General features: G+C 51.1%; 2 protein-coding genes across 4 annotated transcripts; both read right to left on the bottom strand.

Moving 5' to 3' along the window:
* Positions 1-1,028: 1,028 nt before the first annotated feature.
* Positions 1,029-6,063, bottom strand: LOC125137483 (uncharacterized). Its single transcript, XM_047798144.1, has 3 exons — positions 6,042-6,063; positions 3,806-4,562; positions 1,029-1,710 (listed from the first exon to the last, which is right to left on the bottom strand). The coding sequence occupies exons 1-3, from the start codon at positions 6,061-6,063 to the stop codon at positions 1,323-1,325; spliced, it is 1,167 nt and encodes a 388-aa protein (XP_047654100.1). The 3' UTR covers positions 1,029-1,322.
* PITX2 (paired like homeodomain 2) lies at positions 5,935-25,935 on the bottom strand. Of its 3 annotated transcripts, none has more exons than XM_047799016.1 (4): positions 25,381-25,935; positions 21,475-21,530; positions 9,613-9,818; positions 5,935-7,186 (listed from the first exon to the last, which is right to left on the bottom strand). In XM_047799016.1, exons 2-4 carry the CDS (start codon positions 21,518-21,520, stop codon positions 6,623-6,625), a joined length of 816 nt encoding a protein of 271 aa, XP_047654972.1. In that variant the 5' UTR covers positions 21,521-21,530; positions 25,381-25,935; the 3' UTR covers positions 5,935-6,622. The 3 variants fall into 3 exon arrangements, with proteins under 3 accessions (XP_047654972.1, XP_047654973.1, XP_047654971.1); XM_047799017.1 differs by lacking the exon at positions 25,381-25,935 and adding an exon at positions 21,606-21,717; XM_047799015.1 differs by lacking the exons at positions 21,475-21,530; positions 25,381-25,935 and adding an exon at positions 10,647-11,491.
* Between the last annotated feature and the right edge of the window lie 1,514 nt (positions 25,936-27,449).

Here is a 27,449-nt window from a genome sequence, read left to right as displayed (position 1 = left end):
AGGCCACTGGGGAGTGAAGGCGCACAAGCCCCAGAGAGGGGGAGGGCGATGTGGCGGGGGGCTCCTCCAGCCTGGGACTCCCTAGGCTGACATCAAGAGGGCAGGGACGCGGGGCTGTCAGTGGCCCGGGCCCAGCGCGCGTCCCTGGAGGCACAGCCGGGAGGCCGCGCCCCGGCCAGGCCGCGACCGCCCACGACGCCGCCGCCCAGGCTGGGAGAGGCGCGTGTGGGGGCGGCGGGAGCGCTGGCTGGCGCTTCGGCCCAGTGGGACGCGGAGGGCGGGCTGTGCAGCCCCGGCCGCCGGGCTCGGATGCAGGTCCCGGGCCGCGCGGGCTGGGGGCGCCGAGGAAGGCGGGAAGTGGGCGCTCGGCGGCAGCTGCGGATTAGATTTCAGTGTTGTTGTCCGGAGGGACGTGCAAACACCAGCGCCGGGACCCGAGAGGAGTCCCCGGAGGTGCGTAGGTTGCCCCCTGGGCCGCCGCTTCTCCGGGTGCCTCTGAAAATACCGTCAGGGTAATGCGAGGCGGCACGTCTTGCCACCGCGCTTCTCCCACGTCGCCGGCCAAGAAGGAACATTAAGATAAAGCAGCTGTTGTGGTCAGTAGACAGCGTAGGACACGGTCGTGCCTGTGCCGTGCGGGCGGCCGGGGAGGCCCAAGGCGAGGCCGCCCTTGGGGGCACGTCAGGCGGAGCCGCGGCCCGCAGGTCCTTCTAAGGGCTGGGTCGCGTGGCTCGGCTAAACCCGGGGGTCCAGAAGGTCCCGGTTCGCTGTCCAGGCTGCTATCTCCTGACAAAGGGCAGCTGAGAGGCCGGCGGAGCTGCACGGGGGAAGGAGGGTCACCAGCTGGGGAGGGAAGCTGCGCGCCCAGAATTTGCAGGAGGGATTTTTTTCCCCCCTGTCAGAGAAATGACAAACAAGGCCCTGCCTCGGCAGATAAGACTGGCTCCTGCGATTTCGCGGATTTTAGGCGGGGGTGGAGGCATTGAGGTCTGTAGAACCCTGGGAATGAACATCGGCCGAGGCCCAGCGCCCTCATAAGAAGGGTTTTATTTTACTTTCTTTTGTTTGATATTATCTTATTCTCTAACAAAGTGACCTGTTGTCTGTCGCCTTGGAATCGGCAGGTAAATCCCCGTCTGTGGCTTTCAGGACGGCCTGCAGGGTCGTCCCCATCTGCTCTCCCCCCTCCTGCGCCTGCACGCAGCGGGACAAATCAGTCAGGGGAGACTCTCCTTCAACCCAGCGCAGGCGGCTGCGTAAAGTGACATTAGGGAAGGCCCTGCCAGTTCATCCGGGAGGACCGAGAACGATGCTACCAAGCTTCAACTGGGTGCAGGAACTTCACCCAGATACCCGCCTAGGGAAGCAGAGTTGAGGGGGCTGTTGACAGTAGTAGAACGGAGGAAAGAGCCCAAGAACCGGGTTGCCACTAACCGGGATTCCAAGTCACATTCCGTATCTGCTCCACTGTCTTCTCCGGGACAGTGGAAGCGGCTCTTGGTCTCATCTCCCCAGAGGGACAAGGATAAATGTTCCAGCCCAGGACTGCGTGCAGGAGGTCCAGTGCCGCTGCAAACTGTTGATGGAGGCAGAAAGACTTTGCTGCTTCTGGTCAGAGGAGGCATTGGTAGAAGGAGTCTTGGAATTCTAAGGAAACCACCCCAAGCCTTAGTCCTGGTACACTGGGTCACATCATCAGCGGGCCATTTTCTAAGTTGATGGGACAGGAAAACAAACAAGCAGGCAAGTAAACAAAAACCCCACTCTGGAGTGGATAAAGAAAACAGAAGAGGGAAAATATAGGAGGAGAAAAAGACAGAGAAAGCAAAGAGTGGGACATGTGCAGGAAGAATAGAATAGGGGAACTGGCACTGAAAAGTTCCATCAAAGTCAGGGGATGCAGGCACACACCCTGCTCCTACTCCAGGAGGGTCCAGTGAGTCTGACCCTCTCTTAGCCCTGAGGAAGGAAAAAAAAAATGCGGCCCCCCTGCATAAGCCCCTAAAGTAAACACTTTTATCATATATTCAGTAAATGTTTTTAAGCTTTTTTTCCCCCTTTAAAAGTAGAAGGTTCTTTTAGTCATTCCTTGGCTGAATGACTTTAGCCTCCAGTATCTCCTAGTTTCCGCAACTGCCACTGAACTGTTAACAATGCATTGTTACAGCAGCAGTAGCAATGATTTTTTTAAAGGTACTTGAGTAGAATTAAATCCATCTTCAATGGGATATTTTATTTCTTGCAGCCCTTCTCTAATCTTCAAATAAAATCTAAAATCAACATTTACATAAATACATAAAATACTCAGCACATAAGTGAATGAAGTTGTGCATCCCCCACACAATTCTGGTTTCTATCTTTCCAAATAGAAAGTCAACAATGAGAAGGCCTCCTTTGGGGGACTGGGGTAGGGTGAGTGATTAAAAAAAAAAAAAAAAAGTTTTAAGATCAAAGTAAAAACCTGGAAAAGTAAATTAGTATTGTGTCTAAAATCGTGTTTCTACTTTAACCCATTAAAAAAAAAATCTCCTCTTCAATTATCATTCTCTCAAGCTCAGTTAAAGTGAAATTGTCAGATTAGGGACGCTGGGAGAGGAAGACTAGTTCTCTAAATGTCCTTCTGAAAATCTGCTGTAAGAAATTTCTCCCATTTACTTCGAGACCTCTCTTCCCTTCTTTCCTCCGTCAGCCACGTTTCTGGCTTCCCTGTGTGCTTAGCTTAACTGCAGCTTGCAAGGGGGTTTTATAAGACAATCAATAAGGGCTCTATATTCATAAAGGCCTCTGATCTGATTTTTTTTTTTTTCTTTCCTCTCTCAAAAATTTAAGTCGGCGAGCCTGGGACTCTTAGCGTAGCCGCGTCTGTGAGCGGCCCGGGGCTGGGGAGCCCAGGCGACGGCGGCGAGGGCGCCCGTGGATTAGGATGTGGATTGCAGGACAGACCTTTGTTTGGTCAAATTCTCGACGGGGGTTGGGGGAGGAGGGTCGTCCTTCGAGATCGCGCCAGGTTTTTATAGACTCGCCTTAAAAGAACTCGCCGCTCTTCATAGGGTTAATTTATGGGGGCTTTCGAGGAATATTGGGACTTTAAAGACGCTCTTTATTTTTTTCCCATTAATTTGTTGTTGTTGCTGTTGCACTCATAAAGGGACTCCTGGGTTTCAGCACCTCGCAGGCAGAAGGTGGGGGTGGGAGAAAGAACCGGGAGAGAAGAGGAGGGTTTGCCTCCTAATCAAACCTCCTGCAAGGCCCGGACTGCCGAACGTATTTTTAAAAAATTAAATTTCGAACCATGTCGTGAGCAGTAAAAGTCAGATTTAGGAACTGGGGGTAAAGTGAGACAAACGTGGGCTCTATCCACCTTTCCCCAGATCTCCACCACGTTGAATTCAGTATTAGGGGAAGAAAGAGGCTAGGAGTCTTATTTTTTTTTTTTTTAACTTAAAAACCGAGGACAGGCCAGAAAAAGGACTAGAGTAACAGGTGAGGGGGGTTGCAGGGGGAGAGCCCGTAGACTGCAAATTGTCAGCGCGGGGTTCCCGTCTTAGGCCCACCCCACCCCCACCCCCACCCCCACCCCCCAGCCTATGGGCGCACATTGGTGGGCGGCGGGGAGCTGAAGGCCTGGGAGGCCTGGGCTCCTGGGGCCCCGACCTCCCGCTCGCCATCTTTGATCCCAAGCCCAGGAGGTTGGCGTTCACGCTATAGATTACCTTAAAGGTTCCTTTAAGCACTTTAATACACAACTAGCTCAGAAATCATTAAGAGACCTAGAGAAGGAGGAAAAAAATACCTTCACACTCACCGGGAATAAGTGTTGACATGCAGCAAAAATCGATTGAGTGGAACCGAGGTGGTGGCAGTAGCGATGGCTGGAGGGGGCACCCGCGTGGGAGCGGGGAGGGGTAAGGCAACCGCGTACACCGGCTCGGGAACTAAGCTTTTCTCATTTGAGGGGAGAAGGAGGTGCGGAAAGGGGCCGGCAGGCGAGCGAGGAGGGGTGTGGGGAAGAAGAGGGGTGAGGAGGGTACTTCTCCCTTCTGGAAGTCCTGGGAACGAGCTGAGGTGGGAGAAAGGGCCTCTCCGCGGTCCCAAGTCTCCGCCCCCGGCCCGCACCACTCGAGTCGGGGAAGTGACAACTCTTCCCAAACCTCGACTTCCATTTTTGTTTCCTGCAGATTGATTGATTTCCTCGAAATACAGTTCTATTTCTGCAAGCAAACTAGGCCGAGATCCACCTCCTGCACCCAGCGCTCCCAAGTCTCTCTTGGACCTGCTGACGCAAATCCTCCCAGCAGGTCTCCTTAGCGCTTCCAGCCCCCCGTCCCCAGATCCCTTCTCCCAGTCCCCTCCCCCGCTGCCCCTCCCCCCATACCCGGCAGAGGCTCCGGGAGGCCCGGACGGATGAGCCCCGCGGCTCCAGAAGCCAAAGTCCGCCCGTGGGGACCGTTTTCCTCTCCACTGCTCCCAAGTGAACAACAAGGACGGAGGCGACCCTCGTCCAAAGGGCTTTTTATCTGCCCTCCACTGCCGCGTGATCCCTCCGCAGGTTGGAGGCAGAGCTTAAAGAAAGAAAGAAAAAGTTAATGTGCATTAAGCACTGATCTTAAATCGGGGACATTATCTGCGATCTCTTAAGTGGCAGCAGCAGTTCACGCAGAACAAAGACTCAGTGTCTGAGCTCCAAAATCTTATAGGTAAAGTTTCAGTCAGTTAAAAGCAACCTAAGCGCAAAAACACAGGTTTTTCTGGGCCGCAGGAAAGCGGCGTCTCCTTTTTGCTTCTGATTCCCCGGGGTGGTGTTTGTCCTGGCCCACCGCGGGGGACGGGGGCGGTGACCCCAATAGCAAAAGGCCTCAGAACTCCCCCCCACCCCACCCCCAACACACCGACCTCCCTTGCTCCACGGTGATGAATTCTTTGGGACTAAGTCCTATTTGCTACTATTTGTTACAAAATCAAATTTCACATAAAAAAAAAAAAGCTGAAAACCACCAACAAAGGAAGAGTGGTGCTTAAAGTTCTTTTAAACACTCACACCGACCTCATTCCCCGTTTAGTTGTCAGAAGATGGGAGGGAGAACAGGGCTGTAATTCATCTTGATTTGCTTCATTGTCCCGCCGTTTGCAAACTATAATCCTGTATAATTTCAGGAACAAGCAGGTTTAGAATTAATGGGTCAATATTATTTAAAACAAAACATGGGGAGCATGACCTTTGCCTCAACTACATATTGCTCGACAAGACTCAGGAAACTCCACTCTAACCTCTCAACCCCTGGGCCCTTTGAAAAACTAAAGGGCTGTGGTTATTAGGAGTGGTTGTTTCCCACCACCCCCTTCTTTTAATGTCTCTAAAGTATCTGGAAATAGTAATGTAATATAACATGAAGAATCTCTCTACTTAAGCCTGAAAGATAAACGTGGAGGCCTAAATATTTTGAACTGGAGGTGTTTCCTTGTAAACTTATTATAGAGACAGTCCTCTTGAGAGTAATGTATATAAACTGTACATGTATACATACACACATGCTTCTCCAAAACGATTTACTAGATGTTCAGGTCCCCCCTCCCCAAAGGAGTAAACTTGAAAGTCATTCCATGCTAACCTACTTTCTAAATATCCTTCTCCTTTGCTCTTTCCTTCTTATGTTATTTGCTAGCAATAATGGAACCCTTTGGGTTTAAGCCAAAGAAAAATCTGGGAGACAACAGCAGATTCTGAAGCCTTCCTCCCCCACCCCCCCAAGAGTGTCTTTTTTTTTTTTTTCCTTTTTAGTTTCTGATGAATGGCTATAATTTATTTCTACCAAATTTAAATAAGTACTGCTGCCTTGTGTGTTTAACTAGGCAGAGGGAATTGGTTTGTTTAGGAAGTGGTGACTGAGGAACCCTGGCCAGGTGACAGAGGAGGGAAGAAAGAATCCAGGCCAATTTGTATGCAGTATATTTTACTCCATGAAATAAAACACATTTTTCATATTTGCTGAAAAGTAAAACAATAATATTGTACGAAATGTTATACACAGGGTAGGTTGTACATAGCAGTTTCAGAAACATCATTGCATCCACCAGAGAAACTATTCTAAAACTGATATTCACACATTTTTTTATAATAATAATATGTTAGAAACATACAGTGTGGCATTTAGTATATACATTCCTTTGCTTGCAAGCGAAAAATCCTAATCGCTTCTGTATAACATGCTTTATTTTAAAGCCTAACCTTTAAAAACACTGTTGTGATATTACTAACAACTGCTTTTTATAAAATTAATTTGACATTTCCATATATATACATCCTTTCAGTCATTTCAATGTTAACAATGCTAAACTTAAAAAATAACAAGCTTATAGTAATGTTAAAATGTCATATCCAGTCAAACATTTGTGTGTGTCCTTGGAACTGTCGGAAATACTTTTAGTGAAAGATGTTAGAATTTGAGGAAATTCCTTTGAAATCAAAGGAGCTCTCTTTTAATTCAGTGGTTTCCTTTCCTCTCCTATATCTTCTCTCTCCCTTTCTTGAGTGCCCACGACCTTCTAGCGTAATTCCCAGTCTTTCAAGGGCAGAACTGCCCCATCCGGCACGGTCCTAGGATCCCCGCGCAGTGGGCACAGCTCACACAGGCCGGTCCACGGCGTACTGGCAAGCACTCAGGTTGGACGCCGGGTTCTGCACGCTGGCGTAGCCGAAGCTGGAGTGCTGCTTTGCTTTCAGTCTCAGGCTGGCCAGGCTCGAGTTACACGTGTCCCTATAAACATACGGAGGAGTTGGCGGTGCGTAAGGACAGGCGGGCGTAGGCACCGCGGAATTCAGCGACGGGCTGCTCAGGTTGTTCAAGTTATTCAGGCTGTTGAGGCTGGAGCCCGGGACTCCTGTCACCGCTGAGGGCACCATACTGGACGACATGCTCATGGACGAGATGGAGTTGGGCGGGGAGAACATGCTCTGCGACGACAGGGGGTTGACGTTCATAGAGTTGAAGAAAGGGAAGCTCTTGGTGGACAGAGAGGCCGACGTGAGGCCCTTGGCCGCCCAGTTGTTGTATGAGTAGCCTGGGTACATGTCGTCGTAGGGCTGCATAAGCCCGTTGAATTGCGGCCCAAAGCCATTCTTGCACAGCTCGGCCTGCTGGTTACGCTCTCGCTTTCTCCATTTGGCCCGGCGATTCTTGAACCAAACCTGGGGGTGGAGGGCAAGGAAGCAAAAAGACGCCACGGGTCAGATTGGTAAAACCTTGATCCCGGAAAGCACCAGCGGGGCCACCCCCCTTCAACACACACACACGCGCACAGCCTCCTCGCTGCCACAGTCCACCCCCCCGCCCCGCCCCCCAAAGTCCATGAGTCGCAAGCTGCCAGAGCTCGGTCCCAACCGCCGAGGCCCAGCTGGGCCTGAGAGGCCAGCCTCTGAGTTGTTGAGTTGTGCCGAAAACCCCAGCCCACGCCCGGCGGCCTGCGGGTGCCTTGTTCACTAACCCAGGGCCAAAAACACTTACTGCAAAATAAACGCGGAGCAGCGGGCTCTCTGCCCAACCCTTCCCCGACCACCTTGCAAACTTGCTTGCATTCCAAAGCCACAGGCTCAGTGACATGGACAAGGGGCTGGGAGGCCCGCGCTCTCTCCCACAACTCCTCCCTCCCCTCTCGGATCTCCGCTGCTGCCCCCTACTCCACAAAACGTGCGCCCTCAACAGGCACCAGGAGGGCGAACCCCCTCCTTGCCTTGCCAAATAACCAAATAAAAACCGAAAGACCACCTCCCCCGACAGCTCATTAAACTCCACGACCCGGGCGTGTAAATCTCCGGGAACCCTGAACAAGTCTCTTTGCAGCCCTCCCCTCCCTCAGTCGGCCCTTTTGCACCCTCCGCCTACCCCAGGCCAGGCCCGCAAAACCGGCGCTGCTCGGGCTGGGCCCGGCCAGGTTGCTGGGCTTTGCGGGCGGCCGCCCAGCCCGGCCAGCCCCCACCTGCGTCCGGTGGCCCCGACGCAACCCCGTTCTCAATCCACATCGGGCCCGCCCGTCGCCCCAGACGGCGGCTTTTGTGTATTGGAGCGAGGCCTGGCCCGAGATTTCCGAGCTGACACCGGTGATGTTTCACATTACACATCTCAGCCAGGCCCAGCAGCCTAATCCGCTTTTTCCCCCCTTTTCCCTTTCATTCTCGATTTCCTTTTTACCCCCCTTCCTCTATGCGCCCGACTGCTATAAAAAGCACGCTGCACTCCCCGCTCGGCCAGACCAGCAGCCATCCTGGAAGGCATTGTTGGAGGGAGCCGAGCGCTGCGGCGGCAGGGGGCTTGGGAGGGACGGCCGAACGGGGGCGGGGGAGGGCTTTTCCGAGGGATTCCTGAGAACCCGTAGGTCGTGTTTTCTTTACAGTTTCTTGCCATTTCTACTCTGGGCCGTCTAAACTTTGCCCAGGCGACACGAGTACGTGAGAGGCTCGTTCCCCAGATGGGCAGGAGAGCTAAGGAAAGACTGACCTTGCGCAAAAACCACGAGGCCCGGGCCTGAACGTAGCTCTGCGCAGTTAAACTAAAACCACTTGCAACTTCATCCTGGATCTTATATCCATCAGCCTAGCTTCGTTCCCTACACAGATGCCACCTAGAGAGTGCCTCCATTCCCTCTGCTTTGGGAGCGCATTTTGCTCTTTATTCATTTCATCGTTATCTCTATAAGTGTTTTCTTCTTCCTGTTTGCTCTAACTAGGGGCTCCTTTTCTATCCAGAGTGTTTCCCCCCCCCCCCCAACAGCAAAACCTCTGGATCCTGCTACGTATGTTTTCTGCTTCCAGAATCCTAACAAATTCGGAGTTTTCTACTGACCAGCAAAAACCAGGATGTTGCTACCAGGTAATTTATTTTTAAGTTCATTTTTGTCAACCTATAAAGGACAGATTTGCTAAAAAGGTAAGCCCTTTCTCTAATAAAACTATTATAATTGTTAGGAAAGCTATGGGTAACAATCTTATGAGAAAAGATAAATAAAACCAAATCGAGAAATCCTTCTTCTTTTTTCTTTTCTAAGAGGACTAGCAGGATAGCAGTTGTGTTATTAAAATTGCTTACACGGATCACAAAACCAGGGGACAGGGTGGGGGAGAGACCTGAACGGCCCAACAACCGCAAAGGCAGTGTAGGGGCCGAGAACCAAAAGGAGAAAAGGCTGGGCTAGGCCTCGCGAGAAAGTTTTCCTGAGAGGGCCAACCTTTGCGTGTCTCCGGAGGATTTTCCTTGTTAAAGGCGCACAGGTTGGAGCCTGTCATCGGCTTCTGGCCTGGGAGGGATTTTATTAGCGCTAGTTTGGCGAATGCAAGCCAGGAACACAATGCGCTATGCAGGGGAATGCACGCGGCCGGCTTGGGAGCGCGCTGGGTGGCGGGGCGGTGAGCCGGGCCCGCTCCCGGCGCCTGCGCCAGGCCGGCGGCTGGTCTCGAAAGGGGGAGCTGTAACCTCGCAACTGGGGCGGCCGGGAGGCCGTCAGCCTTTGCAAAGGCACCCCACCAGAGTCCTCCCTTACGGCGCCGCCTTCCACACGCCCTCCCGATCTACAGGGCCGGCATCCCTGCAGCGCCTTCCCCAGCTCCGTGCGGACTCCTACCCGGACTCGGGCTTCCGTAAGGTTGGTCCACACGGCGATTTCTTCACGCGTGGACATGTCCGGGTAGCGGTTCCTCTGGAAAGTGGCCTCCAATTCCTGCAGCTGCTGGCTGGTGAAGTGAGTCCGCTGCCGCCGTTGCCTCTTCTTCTTGGACGGGTCTTCAGCGCCCACATCCTCATTCTTTCCCTGCTGGCTCTTGTCTTTCTCTGAAAACGAAACACAGAGATTCCCGTCAGCATGCCCACCTGCTACCCGCGAACCGCAAGTGAACCAGGCGGCGGAGGGCCGGGGAAGAGATGAGCTGCCTGGCGGGGAGGAGTGTGTGAGCGGCCGCACGGTGCGCGGAAAGCGCTGCGTCTGCGGGGTGTGCAGATGTGAGTGTGAGTGTGCGCGCCCCATCTCCTCCCCTCCACCAGCGCCGCACGTTTTATTTACATGTTTATCTCATTGCGACGGCACATTCATTTTTATAGCCCTTGCTTTCAAGTATATTTATACGCCTCTGCGCGGACACAACAAATCTCCCGGGGCAGCCACACGCGCGCGTTTTACAGATTCCCCTTGTAGAAAGCTCAGATTTCGATGAAGGCTAGGAAAAGTAGATTTGGGATTCAGCGAGGCACCCAAGTTCCTCCGCTCTTTAGAAAAACCTCCTGTTCTTCTGGTGCGTAGTTTAACAAGTGTTTTTCTAACAAGCGGAGCTTCTTGGGAGCTGAAAGCCAAGACCACCACAAGGACCGGGTAAGGGGCGGCCTCTGAAGGTCCTCGAATGGAGGTGCCGAGATTTTTGTGATCCAGGAACCAAAAGGGAAGCCAGGGTAGGAATAGGGAGAGCGGCAGAACGGCTCGCGCGATTCGCGCCACCCCAGCCGCGCGGTCAAGGCAGAGCGAAAGGGACGCGGGGGTCAACAGAACCCTGGCTCCGGAAGTTCTGCAGGGAGCCAGCTGAACGACCACTCCCACCACACTTCGGAGGGGCCGACTTCCTTGGAGACGAGAAGGGCCGAGCTGTGCGGGGCCGCGCGGCGCCTTACCTGCGGCCTCGGGGCTGGAGGTGTCAGAGATGGTGTGCACCTCCAGCCTGTGCTTGGAAGAGTCCAGGGAGCGGGTCTGACCGGGAGCCAGGACCGAAGCCATGGCCAGCGGCTGGGGATGGTGACAGGAGGAGGAGGACGAGGAGACGGCCAAAAGCTTGGTCCCAGCTGCTCGGTGCTCCAAGTGCAGCGGGCCTTTCATGCAGTTCATGGACGAAGGAGCGCGCCGCCCTACCAGTCCCGGGCTGCCGCCCCGCCGAAGTCGCGTGGCTGCCGCCTCCTGCTCGGCTTCGCGCTCTAGGCGCGGAATTTCCTCGCCGCGGCCGCCGTGGGCAGAGCCAGGGTACACAACTCCCGCAGAGTCCTCAAGCCGAGCCGCCCGGGTTCCCTTCGGAAGGCTCAAGTGAAAGGGTCCGGCGGCCGAAAGTCAGCGGGCAAACGGAGACATGGGATTGTGGGTAGGAGAGCGCAGCTCCGAACGTCTTTGGGGAGCAGGCTTCCAAGCTCCAAAGCGAAACAAGAGTGGGCAAAGACCCCTTTCCTTCCTCCCTCCCCCAAGAACCCCTCCAATAAGGAAGGCTAACGCCGATAGCGCTCTGCCCGCCCCCGGCGCAGCAGCACTGACAGCGAAGTGTCAAGAGTGACAGGGACAGGTAGCTGATACTAGATCTCCCGCGACTGCTGCAGCGGCGCGGGCCTCTGGGCGCACCCTCCGCGGTGCGCACACGCACACCCCCTTGGGCCGTGGAGCTCGAGCCCGGCCTCGCCGCAGCTCAGTTCCCAGCACCCAGGCGAGCGACGAACCAGATCTGCGGCTCCAAGCTTCCCTGTTGGCCTAACATCTTAAAACCAGAGGCGGGCTTCCTGGTGCCGAGACGTCACTCCGCCGCGGCCCTCCCCAACCCTCCCTGCCTCCGCCTCCTCACAGACCCTTCGCCCGCCGGAGTGACGTGGCCCCGCACCAATCAGGAGGCCCCGAGCCGCGGCGGAGGGCGACTCCTTGGCTGCACCTATCAGCTGTGCGGGGCAGGACTAGTACCTCGCTGTACCCGCAGTCTACACCCGCCGGCTCTCGGGAATTCTGCTCCGGCCCGGCCAAAGACGATTCGGCTTTTAGTTCTGGCGAGGAGGTGAAAAGATGAGGCTGGGAGTAAAAGGCTCATCAGAAAGAAGCGGAAAGGTCGAAGGCTGAGAGGTACAAGGATCAAGGCACCCGGCCCCCCTTCCTTTTGTGTCTCCTTTATTTCCAACCGAGAGGTGGTTTTCTCCCCCAGTATGGAAAGGAGACATACTGCTTAAAAGCAGAAAATTTTAAAAACACCAACAAATCATCTCTCCGATCTTAAATTTTACAAACAGACTGTCAAGTGAACGCTGCGGAGCTAAGCTAAAGAAGCTTTACTTTAATTGCAAAGAAGACAGAGCCCTGAGAAGAGAGGCTAATAAATTAGAAATCGAGAAGCAAATGGACCCGTCAAAAGAAAATTACCTTGACTTTAAACGAACAACTGTTTGGTGGGTCACTCTGGATTTATACAAGAATAAAAAGTCGCCTCAGATCACGTTCTCTGTAATGCTTATTAGTCCCCAGACAGAAAACGCACAATAGAATAGAAACCCTAACCCAGCATTTTCAAAATGCTGAAAGCTTATCCATTCTACTTAAGGTTGATTAAGACACATATCCTAGAGCTTTCAAATTCCTTATACACTGTATTAAGCTTGTCCTAACCCCAGAGAGAGCCACGCTTTAAATTCGACTCTCTTGTTTACTTTATTATCAATCAGATTCAAATCCATAAAGCCTGTAGAATCAACAACCTTGAGCTAATTATATATATAATATACTTTAATGAATTTCCATACAATTAAGAATGTTGCCAAATAACCAATTTCAAGGATAATTTTTAAGTCATTTTCTATTCCTAGGGAGCTCAAGGCTGTCTTGAATTATTACAGTCCAAGCAGGCAGAGGCAATAGGTTGGTGGGCTAAGGGCAAAAACCTAGGAGAATACTCAGCTAGAAAAAGCCAAGTCTTGTTCATTTATTTAAAACAAAAGGAAAAAACACCTTTGCGGACATCTAAATCTTTACTATTTCCAAAGAAACTAAAGAAATCCAAAGATATCATTCAAAATAATTTGTGAAAGTCCTTTTGTCCTCTGGCTTAGGTCAGCTGAAGAACGCAAACTAATCTCCTCTGGGTTTCTGCATTGGCGATTGCTTTATTGTGGAGTTAGTGTTATCATCCCTGAATGTGTATTTGTTTGACATTACAGTCAATGATTTGCAGTGCCAGTATGAGGTATCTTCAGAAAACTCCCTCCTTGTCCTTGTTCCCAAGATTGGGAAACTTATTAAGTCTGGGGCAGAGCGGATGAAGCTGACTACAAATATATTTGTAACCTATGTGTGTCTCCTTTGCCCAGCTCCCACCTCCCACCTCCCACCCCCAAACCCTATCTACAACTCCTCCCCCATGTTAAACAAGCTTGAGAGCAGTCCGAAGAACCAAAAGAGAATTCTTCAGTCTCTCCCCACAAGTATCATCCAACTTTAAGAATTTAGCTGCAAGGAGGAACTTTCTTCAGAGTAAGCTTTAAATCGGCATTTTTGGTTTTAACCTTTTATTTCAGTTCACCCCATTCCACACATACACACACCTGCTCAGAGCAGAACACATCCCCATGTGGCAGGCCTGCATTAGCTGAGGCTCATACATCCAGCTATATTAGGTCCTGCAATCTTATCACTAAATTATACATATTACATAAGCAGCCTATTGGTAAAGAAGGTTAAATTAATTTACATTCTGCTCATTATCTGGTGCTTAAATGACGCATTTTATCCCTGAGATTTGGCAGAGAATCTCCTTTCCAGACCCCACAGTGTTTCACCGAAGACAATGCTCTTACATTTGTAGTGGTTTTTAATCTGATAAGACTCTAATTTGCTTAAGTCTTTTAAATAAGGGTTTTAAATGTTTCTAGTCATTTTCTTATTGAATTTCCTTTAATTCCCCCAAGATCATAAAGTGTATATGTAAAGTAAATATTTCCTCCCATTGCACTGCGAACCAATGACCTATAACTGAGTCATATGAATCCAGCTCTTTTCTGCCCAACATGTTTACTAATCATATTCCAGTATCTTCTTTGAAATCTCAGCATAGCTGAGATCCCCACAATATTACACGCTCAAGCCTTCATATCACAAAGAAACTCCATCTCATCAAAGAAGGAAAGCTTCTCCTCTATTGTGAGCATACTTTCTTCCTTGTTTCTTCAAAATTCAAACCCTGGAGTTGCAATTTTGGTGGAGGCTCTGAGTGGTTTTCAAAATTCCTTACTCAGAAGAGCTGAGAAGCTCCACAGAGCCGTATATATTTCCAAGTCCATCCTTCACTAAACCCATGGAATTCTGATTTAAGTTTAGTGGCTCTGTTGACTAACAGAACTTTCCTCAAGGCAAATACCCATGTATGAAGGACCCAAACCAGCCTCCAAAGTGGGTGAAAAACCCAAGGCAAGTGACAGCTCCTCATAGTGCCAAAGTGTGGGAAATGCTAGAAGTGCTGGTGATCAGCCTAAAAGCCTAAGAAGATAAAGAATCTTAAACCATTTTGATCCACTGCAAAATCAAGTGGAGAATGAAGATAAATTATTTGAAGAACTCTGGCTAAGTACAAATAAAATCACATATATGAATGCATATATCTATCTAGAGACAGAAATACACATACATAATATGCAACCCCCCAATACCCCCCTCCTCAAAGGGGGGGGGGATTTCTGTGTATTTTTCCAGGCAGAGTTTCAACTCTCTCCTGAGATTGAGTGACACCCTTTCCAGGCCCAACAGGGTTCACTCCATGGGTGGTAGGAGGATGCCAACATGAAATGTCTAGATAGGAAAAGCAGGTGTGTAGTAGGGAACCAAGAAAAACTTCTCAGTGAAAACTGTAGTGGTGGTGGGCAATTTTTAGATTTAATCTAAAAAAAAAGAAAAAAAAACCCTGGTGGGTGTACACTTATATAGGTATAGGCAGTAAAGATAACAAAGCAGTTGGAAGCAGGGAAATCTTAGGTATTTTGTGAGTTCAGCACTATGGTTGCCCCCCTTCCCCCTCCCTGGGCACTCACTCTTCTTTAACTGGTTTTAGAAATTACTATGACTTTAGCCTCCACCACAGAAATTGTCAATCCAGAGGGGAAAAAAAAAAAAAAATCAGTGTAGTCCACTTCAGGGAAGCTGGAGGTGCTACAGGGCTGCGGTGGGGAGAGGAAGGGAAGCCCAGTTTGGATTTAGGTTTTCCACTCATTAGATACCAGGGATCCTTTCCATCGGGGTTTTCCTGCTAATTCTATCAAAGAAAGACCCTTGAGGAGGGAAACATGTGACACGGGGTCAGGCATGTTTTGAGCTGGTATTTGCCACTGATTACCAGTCTTAAAGTCTTATTTAATTTCACAGTTTTTAGTGTTAGTTGCACAAAGGCCCTCTGGCCATTGCAGTGAGATGGGTTGGGCAAGGCTGCCAAACTGACTGCAGTGGCCAGGATAGGAGCTGGGACCCAACCAAGGGATTATGACTTTTAGGGGGAAAATCTGGCCTCAGAGCTCACCTGGACAATAGTTCAGTTGGTCCCTGCACTGTCAGGCCATAGAGGGGTGGGAATCTTGTTCCGAGTCCAGGCCAGCTCAAGGACGAGGCCTGCCTGGACTCAGCTCGGAGGCACGTGATAGGCATGAGTGTATGTGTGTAGGAGCATGCATTGTAAGGCACAGAGGTCAAATGGAGACCTTGCACCTTGTCCGAGAAGGGCCCTGCCTCCCCTCCTCGCCTTGCCTGTCTTTCTCTGCACACACACATCAAGGCGAAAAGGGCTCTTTGCCGTCCCCCCACCCCAGCCTTAAATCCAAAGAACCCAGAAATTAAAGGCTTTACTGTAGCTGATCTCGCCCCTCCCCATTCCCTAGATGGAATTAAAAAAAAAAAAAAAGTGCAGATTTGTAAAAAGGAGCAGATTCTCTTCTGAATCAGAAGTCTGTGGAGGGACTGAGCAATAGCCACCCTCTCTGGATCCTTGCAAGTTGTACCCATATTTCAGTCCCAAACAGAACCATTTGAGGTTTGGGGTAACTGGTTGGGGGATTCTCTTCACCCCACACTGGCAGGTAAAGAGAAGAGGGAGGGATTAGAGCAGGCCAGGGAAGACAAGCTGCCATCACCAAACCCACGTGCTGTGATGCCTGTTAATGCTATAGGTTTATTAGGTACTCATTTAATGCCAGAATGCAACTATTCATGGAAAAGTAAAATAAAGAGAATGGTATACTTGTGTATGGGGGTAAGAGAGAGATAAAGGAATGAGATAAACATCAATATCTAGGTCCAGAGAGACAGAAGTGACATGGGACTAACTAAAGTCACTTAAAAAAAAAAAAGTGAATTAAAACACTTCTCTGCCTTTCTCTTTTCTCTGTTTTTGCTCCCCAGCTCATGTCCATCTCCCTTTCTGTTTCTCTTGCTCCCCTTCTTTCTGTCTTCCCTCTCCCAGACATGCTGGTAGCTAACATTCAGCATTAGTTGTCATGGTGATCATAAATCACATAAATCCAAAAATACCCACCTATAATCTGAAATGAAGCTTTTATTTCCCTAGTGAAATAATATTTTAAAAGCTGTCAGCTGACAAAAAAAAAAAAAAAAAAAAAGGAACCCACCTCATTGTAGTAACCCAAGTAATATATTACTCCTAAAGGTTTAAATTAAAATGTCAGCCTGTTAAAAACATGCTGGGAGAATCTTGGGCACTCTTCATGTCAGATCCTCACAATGAAGTTGACTCCATCACTCCTGATCGCTCTTTAACACATATATGCAGTTGTGCTTGCTCTCTCTCCTTCTATTAATTTTTTCCCTCCCCTCCCCACTGCCTTAGTCCTCACATACTGTCTGTCTCCTTTGGGTTGTAAAAGGAAGGAGTCTCCATCTAGATCAGTAAGGAGCTCGATCCTTTGCCTGGGTCTTCTGAGGGTCCTGTTATCAGTTGCTTTCTTACATCAAAGAGGGGTGCCTTAGGGGAAAAGAGGCTGGTCAGGGCCACAGTGGGGGAGTCTTTATGGAGGAATTGGGAAGACGGAAACGCACAGGGAAGGAGTGGGGGTGGAGAGGAAGACTGAGTAGTGGAGAACTGAGCTGGTGGCCAGATTCTCCGGTTAAGCCTAGTCTAGCGCAGGAAAGGTACGTATATTCTCCCACTCCTGCCTTTTCCCCTCTGGGAGAGGAAACTTGCCCATTTGAGGACCTTGGGTGGGGGTGGGAGGGAGGAGGGTGGCGGCCGCAGTTGGGCCTTTTGTCTTGTACCTTGGGCTTGTTGTCTTTTGCCTATCTTTGGATTACAGGGTATTCGCCTAGATGAAGAGCCATTAATTACCCATTCAGTCAATATTAGGAAGACGACAAAGCTTTTTACATAGGATTAAGAAGACATCAGATTGTTCCATTAGTATATTCCTGCTCACGAATAAGCTTTCGTTATACATTTCCTTTTCCCCCGAGTCGCTCTAACAACTGCTGCATATATTAACAGCGGGCGGTGCGGGATAACAGCCCAACTAGCCTAGCGAAACTTTGAGCGTGCACCGCTACTAGACCGAGCAAAGCGACCTGTAAAGAAAGAGGACTTCTGCGAGCGGGGATCTGCAAGGACCTTTGGATAAATGCTTTTCCGGGGGGGGGGGACCACGAAAAAGAGAGGCAGCTTCTGCAGATAAACTGCAGATCTGGCGCAGGTGGCGTGCGGGTAGGAAAAAAAAAATAAAAGGAAATCTCTCCTTCCCTAGCTCCCCCCGCCCCTCAGACCTCACTCCCCTTGGCACGCCCGGGTCTCCTGCCCCAGCTTCGCACCAAGAGCTGTCCACTCTTCTAAACAGCCTCCCTCCGTGCCTCGCGTTTCCCATCGGGCTCAGGCCTTAGCGGCCTCCCCACGCACCACCAGTTTGCGTTTTGCTAAAGGTAGTCAGGACTGCTTTCCAGGTCTCCTTGTCAGTTTTAAAGTCGCTTCCTAACGGCAAAGGGAAATCGGATGATTTGCTTTGGGTGGCGGAGGTGGGGTGGGGGGGAGGAAGGTACATTAGGAATCCCTGTAGTATATTCTTGGCAAACATTTGGTGATTGAATGAATGGGGCTCTATGGCCGTCAAGGCGGTGGGGGTTACCCTGGGTTCTCTGAATAAGACCGAGACCCAGCTGCTGCCACGGGACATGGTTTGTGTGTCGCCACTAGGGCCTTGGAGTCCCTGTCCCTAGAGAAGGAAGTCTGCGCACGCCAGAGGCCCGGGTCGAACACTTTGAACCCAACCACTTCGCCAAAATGATTTAAAGAATTAATGGCATCGCTGGGGGAGACGACGGTACCCTCTCCAGGTCTGGCTGTGAAGCCAGGCGCGGGGACCGACGGGCGGTAGCTCGGGGGATTACAGCCTCGAATCCAGAGCCACTGCCTCGAAACTTCAAAAGTTATTGACCCGGGGAAGACCAGTTCATCCTCTTCCTGAAGGTCAAGACTATTTTTTGAGTTTCACCAAATGGGGGCTCCTTTAGGGACACCCAAATCGAGGAAAAGAAAAGGACCACTGCTCTAGGGGGACGTTCTCCGGGGGCGCTGTCCCTTCTGTGGGGCGGGGTGGGGGTGGTGGTGGTGGTGGTGGTGGAAATACTTTGTAACTTGCCAGCTCTTCCTCTCTTCACTTGTCATAGCCATCCACTCCTCTCTCCACCCTCTCTCAAGCTCCTGGCTTTAGGGAGGAACGATTTTGGGGTTCAAGCCAGGCTGTGGGTCATCCCAGTGGGGACGGACCGAGAGGACAGGAAGGGACGCAGAGCCCCGGCCTCCCAGAGGTCGACCCTGACAACCCAGGGAAGGTTTTCGGTCTTCAAGGCTGAGGCGTGTTGGGGCGGTGGTGAGGGGTGGGGAGAGAACATCATGGGCCTTCTCAAAACTCGCTTCTCATTGTAAACACTTTTTTCTTTTAAAGGCAAATAAAACCTATAAAGAAATTAAGGAGAAAACATCTCTTTTTAAAAGCAGGCTGTAGCTAGGAGTTTGCATATTCAATAAGTTCAATTCACTTATAACCAGTAAAGGGGGCTCTGGCAACCTTCCTTCCTCAGTGCTAAAGCTTTGTCCACGTGCATGTGACATTTTGGGTCTACTCTATTCCCTAAAAGCCAATTCAATCATGATTTTCAGCATTTTTTTTCCCATCACGTGTCTCTTCTTAATTAATGGCATCAAACATGTTTGGGCAGCAATTTTCCTTTTCGGTCCAAAAGGTAGAATACAGACTATTGGCTATGTGGGGAAAAGCCTCTCCTTGCACTGAAATAATCTGGGCCTGAAAGTAATGGTTAAGAAAACAATCGTTTATTATTTCTAGCTCTCTCTCTCTCTTTAAACTTATTAATTATCAAAAGCGCTGGCGCAGGGGCGCCTACTCAGACGGGGACAGGAGGGGACAGGGCTCTCCGGCTCTCTGCCACTCCTTGCTCACGCAGGAAGCCACCATCCCACCTCAGGCTTCTCCTCCAAGGGGCCCTAGCACGCGGGAAGGCCACCTGTCCTCAGAAACCTTCGCCGGGGTGAAGAAAACCCTGGGTGGGAGTGGGTGGAGATATTTTGCATCTCTCCGCTCCCAGCGCAGCGAGACATGTCAGCCCGGGCAGGGCTGGCCACAGCCCGCGCGGTGCGAAACGAGATTGGGGAGCTCCCCTCTCCCATAGGGTTAAAAGGAGCCAGGGCTGAACCCGCACAAAGCGTTTTCCGCGGGAGTCATCGCTGCTCTTGATTTTTAACCATATCCCAAACATACTCCGGTGTAATAATTTATTTTTACGACCGATTATCAAACAGAAGAAGAATTTAACACAATCTTAATGACAGAAATCACCCGACGTTATCTCTGCATGGCCCCATATAACCCCATGGGGTTAATCCCAGACAAGTGAGCGTTTAACTGGCCCAGCAGGTCGACTAGCGACGTTGCACAGTGTCGAAGCCATTTTGCTCCACACCATTTTAGACGTTTTATTCCAACAAATGATGCTTTCTCCCAGATTCACTGGGAAACCCCAATGCGGGGGCCTTTGTTTTCTTCTTAGAGATACGGTTTGCTTACTTGGCACGGTCCTCTTGGCCCCTTCTAGCACACATTACATTTATATCCTTACACTTCAATCCGGAAAGAGGGGGTTAGGGGCCAAGGGCTAGGGGGGCCTTTATCGCCTCACACTATCAAAGGTCAACAACCTCCTAAGGCCGGACACTTATTTATTAAGGAGGCTGGAAAACACGGAGAAGAGAGGAAGGGTAAATTTTAGTTTTCATGTATTCCAAAGGAAAGGTTGTTCCCATATTCCCTCCCCGCTCAAGTACACACACTCCCCCCAAAGGATACATTTTAATTCATCAAAAGTCTGTACGACGGGTAGGAGACGTTTTAAGTTTTACACACGCCTGCAGACACTGAGCAGCAATGGCACTTGACTCATCCTGACTGAAACCAGACTATCAACCACATTACCAAAACCCGAGGCCCTGCAACCAGCACAACAGGTAGGTTCGCGGTCGGTCGACACCGGCCCACACTCCATTCCATCCTCCGCGGCTGCGCGTAGTCGCTGCCCTCGGGCTCTGCAGGGCTGTCAGCTCCGCCGCCTCGCTGCCGGGGCGAACCTACGCCCCCCCAAGCCTCGCGTGCTGGCCCTTCGCGGTAAACCCCGCACCCACAAGCCCTGGCCGGGCGCCACCAAGGGCGGCGGGGACACGGTGGGCCCTGCTCGTGCTGCCCGTGCAGTGGGACATGGAGAGCGATAGAGGTCGCTGTTGGACCACTTTTCCACGCCAGCAAGCGGCGCCGAGGTAGGTCGGGGTGTGGGTAGATTAGGCCACACATCAGGAGATCATCAGGAGAGAGCGAGAAAGAGCGAGCGGGAGAGGTGATGGGTCTCAGGAGTGCAGTATAATTTGGAGAAAAGAATTAACGTTCCTTGGACGGCTGCTTCCCGTCCCAACCCGAGGCCAAGTGTCTAAGTTCGGAGCAGGCGCGCCCCTTCTGGCGGCCTCGCCGGCGCGCGCCTCACCCGAGACCCAGAGGCCCGGAGGCCCGGAGGCGGGTGTCTAGCGCGCGGCCTGCGCCTTGCTCCCGGCCTTACCACTGGCGCCGGGATGCTGCCGCGGGAAGAGCTTGCTGCTGGCTGCCTCTTTCCGGCTCTCGGGAGAGTCTGTGAACTCGACCTTTTTGATGTCGGAGTCTTTGGAGAAGAGGCATTCAACGGCCGCTGGCTGCACGCCTGGGCCACGAGCGCCCGCCCCACGTGCGGGGTGCGAGACGCCCCGGACGGCGGCGGAAAGTAGCGGGGGTCGAGGGGGGTGGGCGAGGGGGGCAGGACGGAGGAGAAAGAAGGACAAAGAGCAAAGACCCAGTTAGAGGAAAGAGCGGAGGGCCCTCCGGCAACCCGGAGCAGGGCGGCCCTTTCTCTCGCGGCCTCCCCTGCTGCCCGCAGCTCCCGCGGGGAGGCGAAGGCCGGGAGCTGCGAGGCCTGGCGAGCGGCTCCCTCCCTGGCCACAGCCCCCCGCACCCCCCCCCCCCCCCCCGCAGGGCAAGGCCACCGGCGTCCCGGTTCTGATATCCATCCTGCCCTGGCCGGCCCCTCCGGGGAAGCGCCCCTTGCGCGGCCTCGCTGCGGGACCGGTGCCCTCTCGCCGCCCTCGCGTGGCGCGGTCTCCCGTCGGTTGACCCTGGCAGAAGAAAAGACTCTTACCTAATTGCACACACGCCGACACTAGTTTTCTGCAGTTGGTCTCCATTCCCCGTTATCTGCAAAACAGAAGAGAAGGAGGGCTGTGAGAAGCGGCGGCTGGCGAGCGGGCGGGCGGGCTCAAAAGAGGCTACCTGTGGGGCTAACAACTTCCACCGAGCTCCTAGGCGCCTTCTCCGGGCTAGGTTTCAGGCGTGTTTCTGGAACCTGACAGGCTCTAGCTGCCCAGCCTCCTCATCCCCACTGCAGCCCGGGTCCAGGACGACAGACTGATTGTTTACCAAGGGGGGAGGGGGAATCTCCCCCCAGAGTTGCAGCGCAAGGGCCCAAGGGCTATGGGTGATAGAGCCGCCGTGTCGTGGGAACCCAGGCTGTGGAACTATTCACAAGGGTGTCTGTGGCAGGGGTTAAAAAGCCCGTCTGAACACGAGGACAGCCTTAGCAGATGCAAAATTTGGGGATGAGAGGAGAGGACTTTCTCTCTGGGGAGCTGTGTGCGAAGGCCAGCGCAATGCTTGGCCGTTAGTTGAAGCTCCGTAAACATTTATAAAGTGTCAGAGTCAATTTGTTCCTGTCCTAGATAGCAGCTCCCCTCGATTTTCTGTAATTCTGAACAGAACAAGACTCCAAGGCTCTCGGCCTAGGGTGCTCCAGGAGCGAGCTGGCTTCGAGCCTCTCCTCCATCAGGAGCCACTTTTCCATATTTAGCCACACTTTCCCCTGGAGATACTCACCCGGCCATTTATTTACCCTAAAGTATGATTTAAGATCTCAGAGCAGGGGAACGGGGTAGACTGAGTGAGTCGGAGGAGAGCGGGGGCAACGTCCCCGGAGGGTTTTCTACCCGCCAAGGGTAGAGAAAGAGCTCTGAGAGAACGGCTCCCCCAATTTTCCCTCTTCTCCCCAAAGCAAATCTTTTCGCAAATTTCCAACCACAACGCAGCGAGCCGAGCGTTTAACGCGCGCCTCCTTCTCTGCCACAGGCAAACCGGGAGAGGTGGGTGGCGAGGGGCTCTGTCTGGGTGGGTAGAAGAGCCGCGGCTGCTTTAAAGACAGAAGAAAAGAAAGACGGTCCCAGCTCCCCAGACCCCTTGGATCACCGCGCCTGCCTCGCTCCAAGCTAACCAGGGTACGCCGGCGGCGGGAGGGCCCATCTCGGCCTGGGTCCAGGGCTGGGGCTGGGGGCGGGCGTCGGCCGCTCGTTCGAGGGGCAGAGGCTGGGCGGGAAGCTGGGGGGTCTGGCTCTGGCCTGAGGCGCATTTCCCTGCTCCTCGGTCTCTCCTGGAAGGACCTGGGGCCCAGGGGCCTCCCGCCAAAGTCTCAGCCTAGAGGAAGGGCTGCCCCGCGCGGCAACGTGGGGATGCAAAGGTGGGGACCGCTAGGCGGTTCCCCTAGCCGCTAGCGTGGACGCAGGCGGGGGGCTCTGCCGATCCTTGCGGGCCCGGGGGCCCAGAAGTAGCAGTTTGGCGGCTCCAGATTTAGTGATTCTGCAGTAAAATCACAGGATTAGTCCCTGATTGAGATGTCTGTTCGTGAGATATTACAAAATTCATTATCACAGCTTTCTACTAACTCGATATGAAGTAACACAGATGGGATTTTATTAGTCCAGACTTCAAATGTTTACTTATGATAATTTCAGGGGAAATTTGCATGTCATCATCATTTTGATAATCTTTTTTTTTTTTTTTAAACTTCTGAACTGGCTGCATTATTAGCCGGTAGCCAGAGCTTTGCAGATGGTAACTGCAAATAGTTTTCATTTTCTAAAATAGTGAAATATACAAAAGAAAGAGATCCAGTCGCTGAGTGTAAAGTAGGTCAATTATTACACATTCTCCCCCCACTCCCAAGCTTCAGTGCTGAAGACCAAACAAAGCAATACAAAACAAATCTTCAAGAACTCCTCTCTAAAGACTGAAAAGAAGGTCAAGGCATGTTTCTTAGCTCACTCCTACATGTCCTTGTATCTTGGGGATTTATTTTGCAGTCAAAATCAGTCCTGAGACCTGCATTTTTTTTTCTCCCCTTCGTATAATGACCAGGCCTACTGGAATAACTGAGTCTAAGTAACTTGGGAAGATAATTTTTAAAAAGAGACCTTCAATTCTCGCCTGCTGATACTTAAACTTGCCCTGTCAAGACAAGTCTTACAAGACAAAGTTGCCCACAGGTTTTAGGTACTGGCTTCAATGGCTAATCTCAAAAATTAAGATGAGCAACTTTTCCTGTTGGGAAGTTGTTCTCACTCCAAAAGTTCATGTGCTGCTTGGAATGTATGTGCCAGGGCAATCTTGTTTTGGCCAACTTGAATTTTCTATTGTGAGCGCACTAAAAAGCACTACACAGCTTATGAACCACACTGAATGAGCACTCTGAACCACACTAGCTAAGGCAGGCAGGCAGGCAAGCCCTAAGAAATAGAAATTCAGTTGAAAATAATTTCTGTGGGTTGCCATAAGATGAAGTTGCAGGAATGGTACATAGTCCTAATAATTCCACATCCTTTCACATTTCTCCCCCTTTCCATTCACATTGTTACCCTCTAACAAAATCTTTAAAGGAAAGTTTAAAAATAAACATGGCAAGAACATATGTTTTAAATGAACCAAATTAGTGAGATTAGTCAGTAAATTAATTTGCAATGGGTAATCATTTAAGGAAATTAAAATACTGCTTAACAGAGTTCTGTATTTTACCAGTTTAAGCCTTCTTTTAAGCCAATTAATATTGATGCTTTAGGAACACTTGAGGACAAATATGCTCAACTTGAGGAACAAAGCACCTGAATAATTTAAGGGTAGTCTTGCTGAGGTAGAGCAAAACATTCCATAAATGAAGTCGCTATTTCATTTTTAGGGAAAGTTCGATTATTGAAACCTTGGATGCTTATTTTATGTTATGTCAACAGAAATCTTCAATTTATATTGCTTAAGAGCTTTGTTTCCTTGATATAATTGCCATTTGAATTTTAGATGGATTTCTCTCAAAATGATATGAAAAGCATCTTTAATTCTTATTAATGGCCTAAAAAGAATGCAAGGAAATTTCTCTAAATCGAATTAATTTCTCATAAAATATTTTGGAATGTATGAATCCCTACATTATTTTAATTCATGACAGTAAAAGTTTTTTTTAAATTTAGTTTACTTTAATAAGACAATACTTGCACAAATAAGAAAAGACTGAAAAAAAAAATCCACTGCCCTATGACGGTTTGATTTCTAAATTGCTTAGGAAAGTCAAGTCATTAAATTAGAATAAGAAGAGGAACATATTTCTCAGATTCAGAATCTTATTTTTTTTTTTCTTACTGGACAGTTGGAAAATAGTCCTCTTCCCTGCACCCATTTAAAATGTATCTCCTGAAGTGCAAGATTGGACTTGACTGGTAATCAATTTAAAGGATTTATAATCCGAAGTAATTGTTTGAGCTTGGCATCCAGGCCTGGCTCCCAGGTAATTCGCTTGGGCCTGAGAGGTCACTAACTGCCAGTTAAGATGAAATTTTTTTTTTTTTTTTTCCCCAATTGGTAACAATGGGAAGGGGGCTAATCTTCCAGTAGCTGAAACTTTGTACCCGGCCCTTTATCTTGAGAATGCTAATCCTCAGTCTAAGGATTTGTCCCTGCAGTGTTGGCACCGAGATTTAAGGGAAGATACCTCCTTTTAAATGCCAGCCCTGGTCTCGTTTCCCACTCGACTTCAGCACCCCATAGATTGTTCGTGTCTGTGACTGGGGACGAAAGGAACAGGGCTTTGCAAGGTCTGTTTGCCAACTGCGTTACCTCGGTGGGAAAGGCAGCCCCAAGAGCCACAAATCACCCAGGGTGAAGATTCTCCAAAGTGGAACAAATTTCCAAACTCGCATTATCTCACATCCCTGCGGGAGAGACGGCCTCCACTTACCGGCTACCGGGCGAGAGCTGCTGTCTCCGCGTCCCAGAGATTTCCAGCGAGCCGAGGCGCGGGCTGCACGGCCAGCGCCCGAAAGCCGGGCCGAGAGGACTGCGGGGCTCCCGAGGGTGCCAAGTTCCGAGGGGGTCCAGGGGTACGAGGTGGCCTCCGGAATCTAGCCGTCACGGGCAGTTTCTTTCTGCTCTTCTCCAGCTTTCTCGCTCGCTCTTGCACTCTCTCTCTCCTCCCTCGCTCTCATCCCTCTCTCTTGCTTCAGCCCGGACTCCGTGTGGGGAGTGACGTGACGTCAGCAGAGATTCCACCAAACTCCTCTGCACAGTGGCGGGCGGGCGGGCAGCCGAGCCGGCCGCGCGGCGGCCGATCAAGAAGCGAGAGCAGCGCTCCGGCGAGAGAGAAGGGGGGAGCCGGCAGGGGCGACCAGAACCGGGGCAGGGGAGGGAAGTGGAGGCCGACGGGCTCGGGAGCCGGAGGAGTCGCGAAGAGCGAAAGGAGAGGGAGCCGGCCAGGGCTCTTAGGCAGGAGCGGACTGAGCCGCAGGCGCGAGCTCTCCCGCTGTGGAAAGGAGGACGGGAAGGGAGGATGGGAAGGTGGAGAAGAGAAAGGAATCTGCGCCAAACAGGGAGCTCTAATAAGTCAGAGGGGGAGGGCAAGGGCTTCGGGGACACAGAAACGTACTCCTGGGGGGGGGGGGGGCGAACCTGGTCGGGGAGGGAGGAAGGGATAAGAAAGTGGCCCAAGAAACGGAACAAAAGGCAACATGCGTGTGTTTGGGGGGCGAGGCGTGTGGGGTGTGAGTTTGAAGGTGCCTGCTTGTGACCTGCTTTCAGGCCTGCAGGGTTGCGGAAAGAGGTCTTAGAAACTAGGGGTTGCAGGATGGGGGAGGGGGAGTGGGGACAGACCCGAGGCTGGAGGGAAGGTAGGCGGGGTGGGGCGAGAGGATGGTTGAGGAGAAATCTGGTGAGGTAGAGTGGCTGCGGTTGAGTGGGGTGGCAGGGGTGGGACGGGGTGGGGGTGTGGGGAGGTGGAGGGAGACAGCTTGGAGGGAGCGAACTGGGACGAGTCAGTCTGGGAAGGCCGAGATATCTGGCCCAGCGCCGTCGGCGGGGACGCCACGCCCGAGGTCAAGGCGGGTGGACGAGGCGCGCAGCACCCGGTGTCCGCCTGCAGGTGGGCACGGCCGCGCACTGACCAGTGTGCACGAAGGGATTGCGCTGGACAAGGCTCGGGTGCTCACAGAGTCTAGAATTTCCTCTGCTGTACCTACACTCAACAAGTTCACTCCGGGTCACGGATATCTCATTTTTTAAAATGACGAGGTTAAGGTTCCTGGCGAGCACGGTATTAAATTGCAAGGGATGGTGGTGGGGGTGGGAAAGGGAAGCTACCCTTGAATCTACATTTGCTCCTAAAAATCGAAGAGCACGTGGAATTAGAAAGGGTCATTCCTTTCCCCACCCCAGGAAAAGTGTGCCCTACTTTTAAGCCCTGATTTTCCAATTTCTTGACTCCAGCAAGGGCTTGTATTTTGGTAATGAGAGGATTATTTTTGCCCTGTCCTGCCTTTGAGTGGAAGGACTATAAATATGATGCGCCTGGAAAACCAGGTGCGAAGGCTTCTGCCAGGCATATCTGACAAAGTTCTTTCAATCTCAAGGGTGTCCTGTTAATGTATGTTTTTGAAAAGTGTCAGAAAACAGCCATTGCTCCTGGTTCAGTATTGCCACCGATATTATTTACTGCCTAGGAGCAAAATTCTGCCAGGCCCGCCATTGGAGAGTCTTCCCTTTGGCCCTCAAGAGAGGATAAAGTCCCCTCTAAAAGTTGTACTGCTCTTCCTGAGTCAATGTACCAAATCTCGCAATTTTAAGAACATATAATGACGTTGGGAGAACGTGTGTGAATTATATACATTTTGGAAAGCCTGGCGTTTAAAATAACCAAGGTCACCATATAGGTGACTGGGCTTTCCCTACATTTGGGGGCTGTCTGGAACATGTTATGTGTTTTCTTGAATTACTCCGTGTTTTGAATTCATTTGAGTTAGCAGTAAAAACAGGCAA

This window comes from Phacochoerus africanus, chromosome 10 (genome assembly GCF_016906955.1).
Source record: "Phacochoerus africanus isolate WHEZ1 chromosome 10, ROS_Pafr_v1, whole genome shotgun sequence".
NCBI lineage: Eukaryota > Metazoa > Chordata > Mammalia > Artiodactyla > Suidae > Phacochoerus > Phacochoerus africanus.
This window is presented reverse-complemented; position numbering and strand designations above follow the sequence as displayed.

Coding starts and splice junctions, on each gene's coding strand:
- LOC125137483 (XM_047798144.1), bottom strand. CDS start 6,063: ATGATGTTTCTGAAACTGCTAT. Junction 4,563..6,041: donor GATGTTTCTGAAACTGCTAT/GTACAACCTACC, acceptor TCTTTCTTTAAG/CTCTGCCTCCAACCTGCGGA. Junction 1,711..3,805: donor CATGTCAACACTTATTCCCG/GTGAGTGTGAAG, acceptor CCATCAACTTAG/AAAATGGCCCGCTGATGATG.
- PITX2 (XM_047799015.1), bottom strand. CDS start 10,857: ATGAACTGCATGAAAGGCCCGCTGCACTTGGAGCACCGAGCAGCTGGG. Junction 9,819..10,646: donor CTCCAGCCCCGAGGCCGCAG/GTAAGGCGCCGC, acceptor TTTCGTTTTCAG/AGAAAGACAAGAGCCAGCAG. Junction 7,187..9,612: donor TTACGGAAGCCCGAGTCCGG/GTAGGAGTCCGC, acceptor CTCCACCCCCAG/GTTTGGTTCAAGAATCGCCG.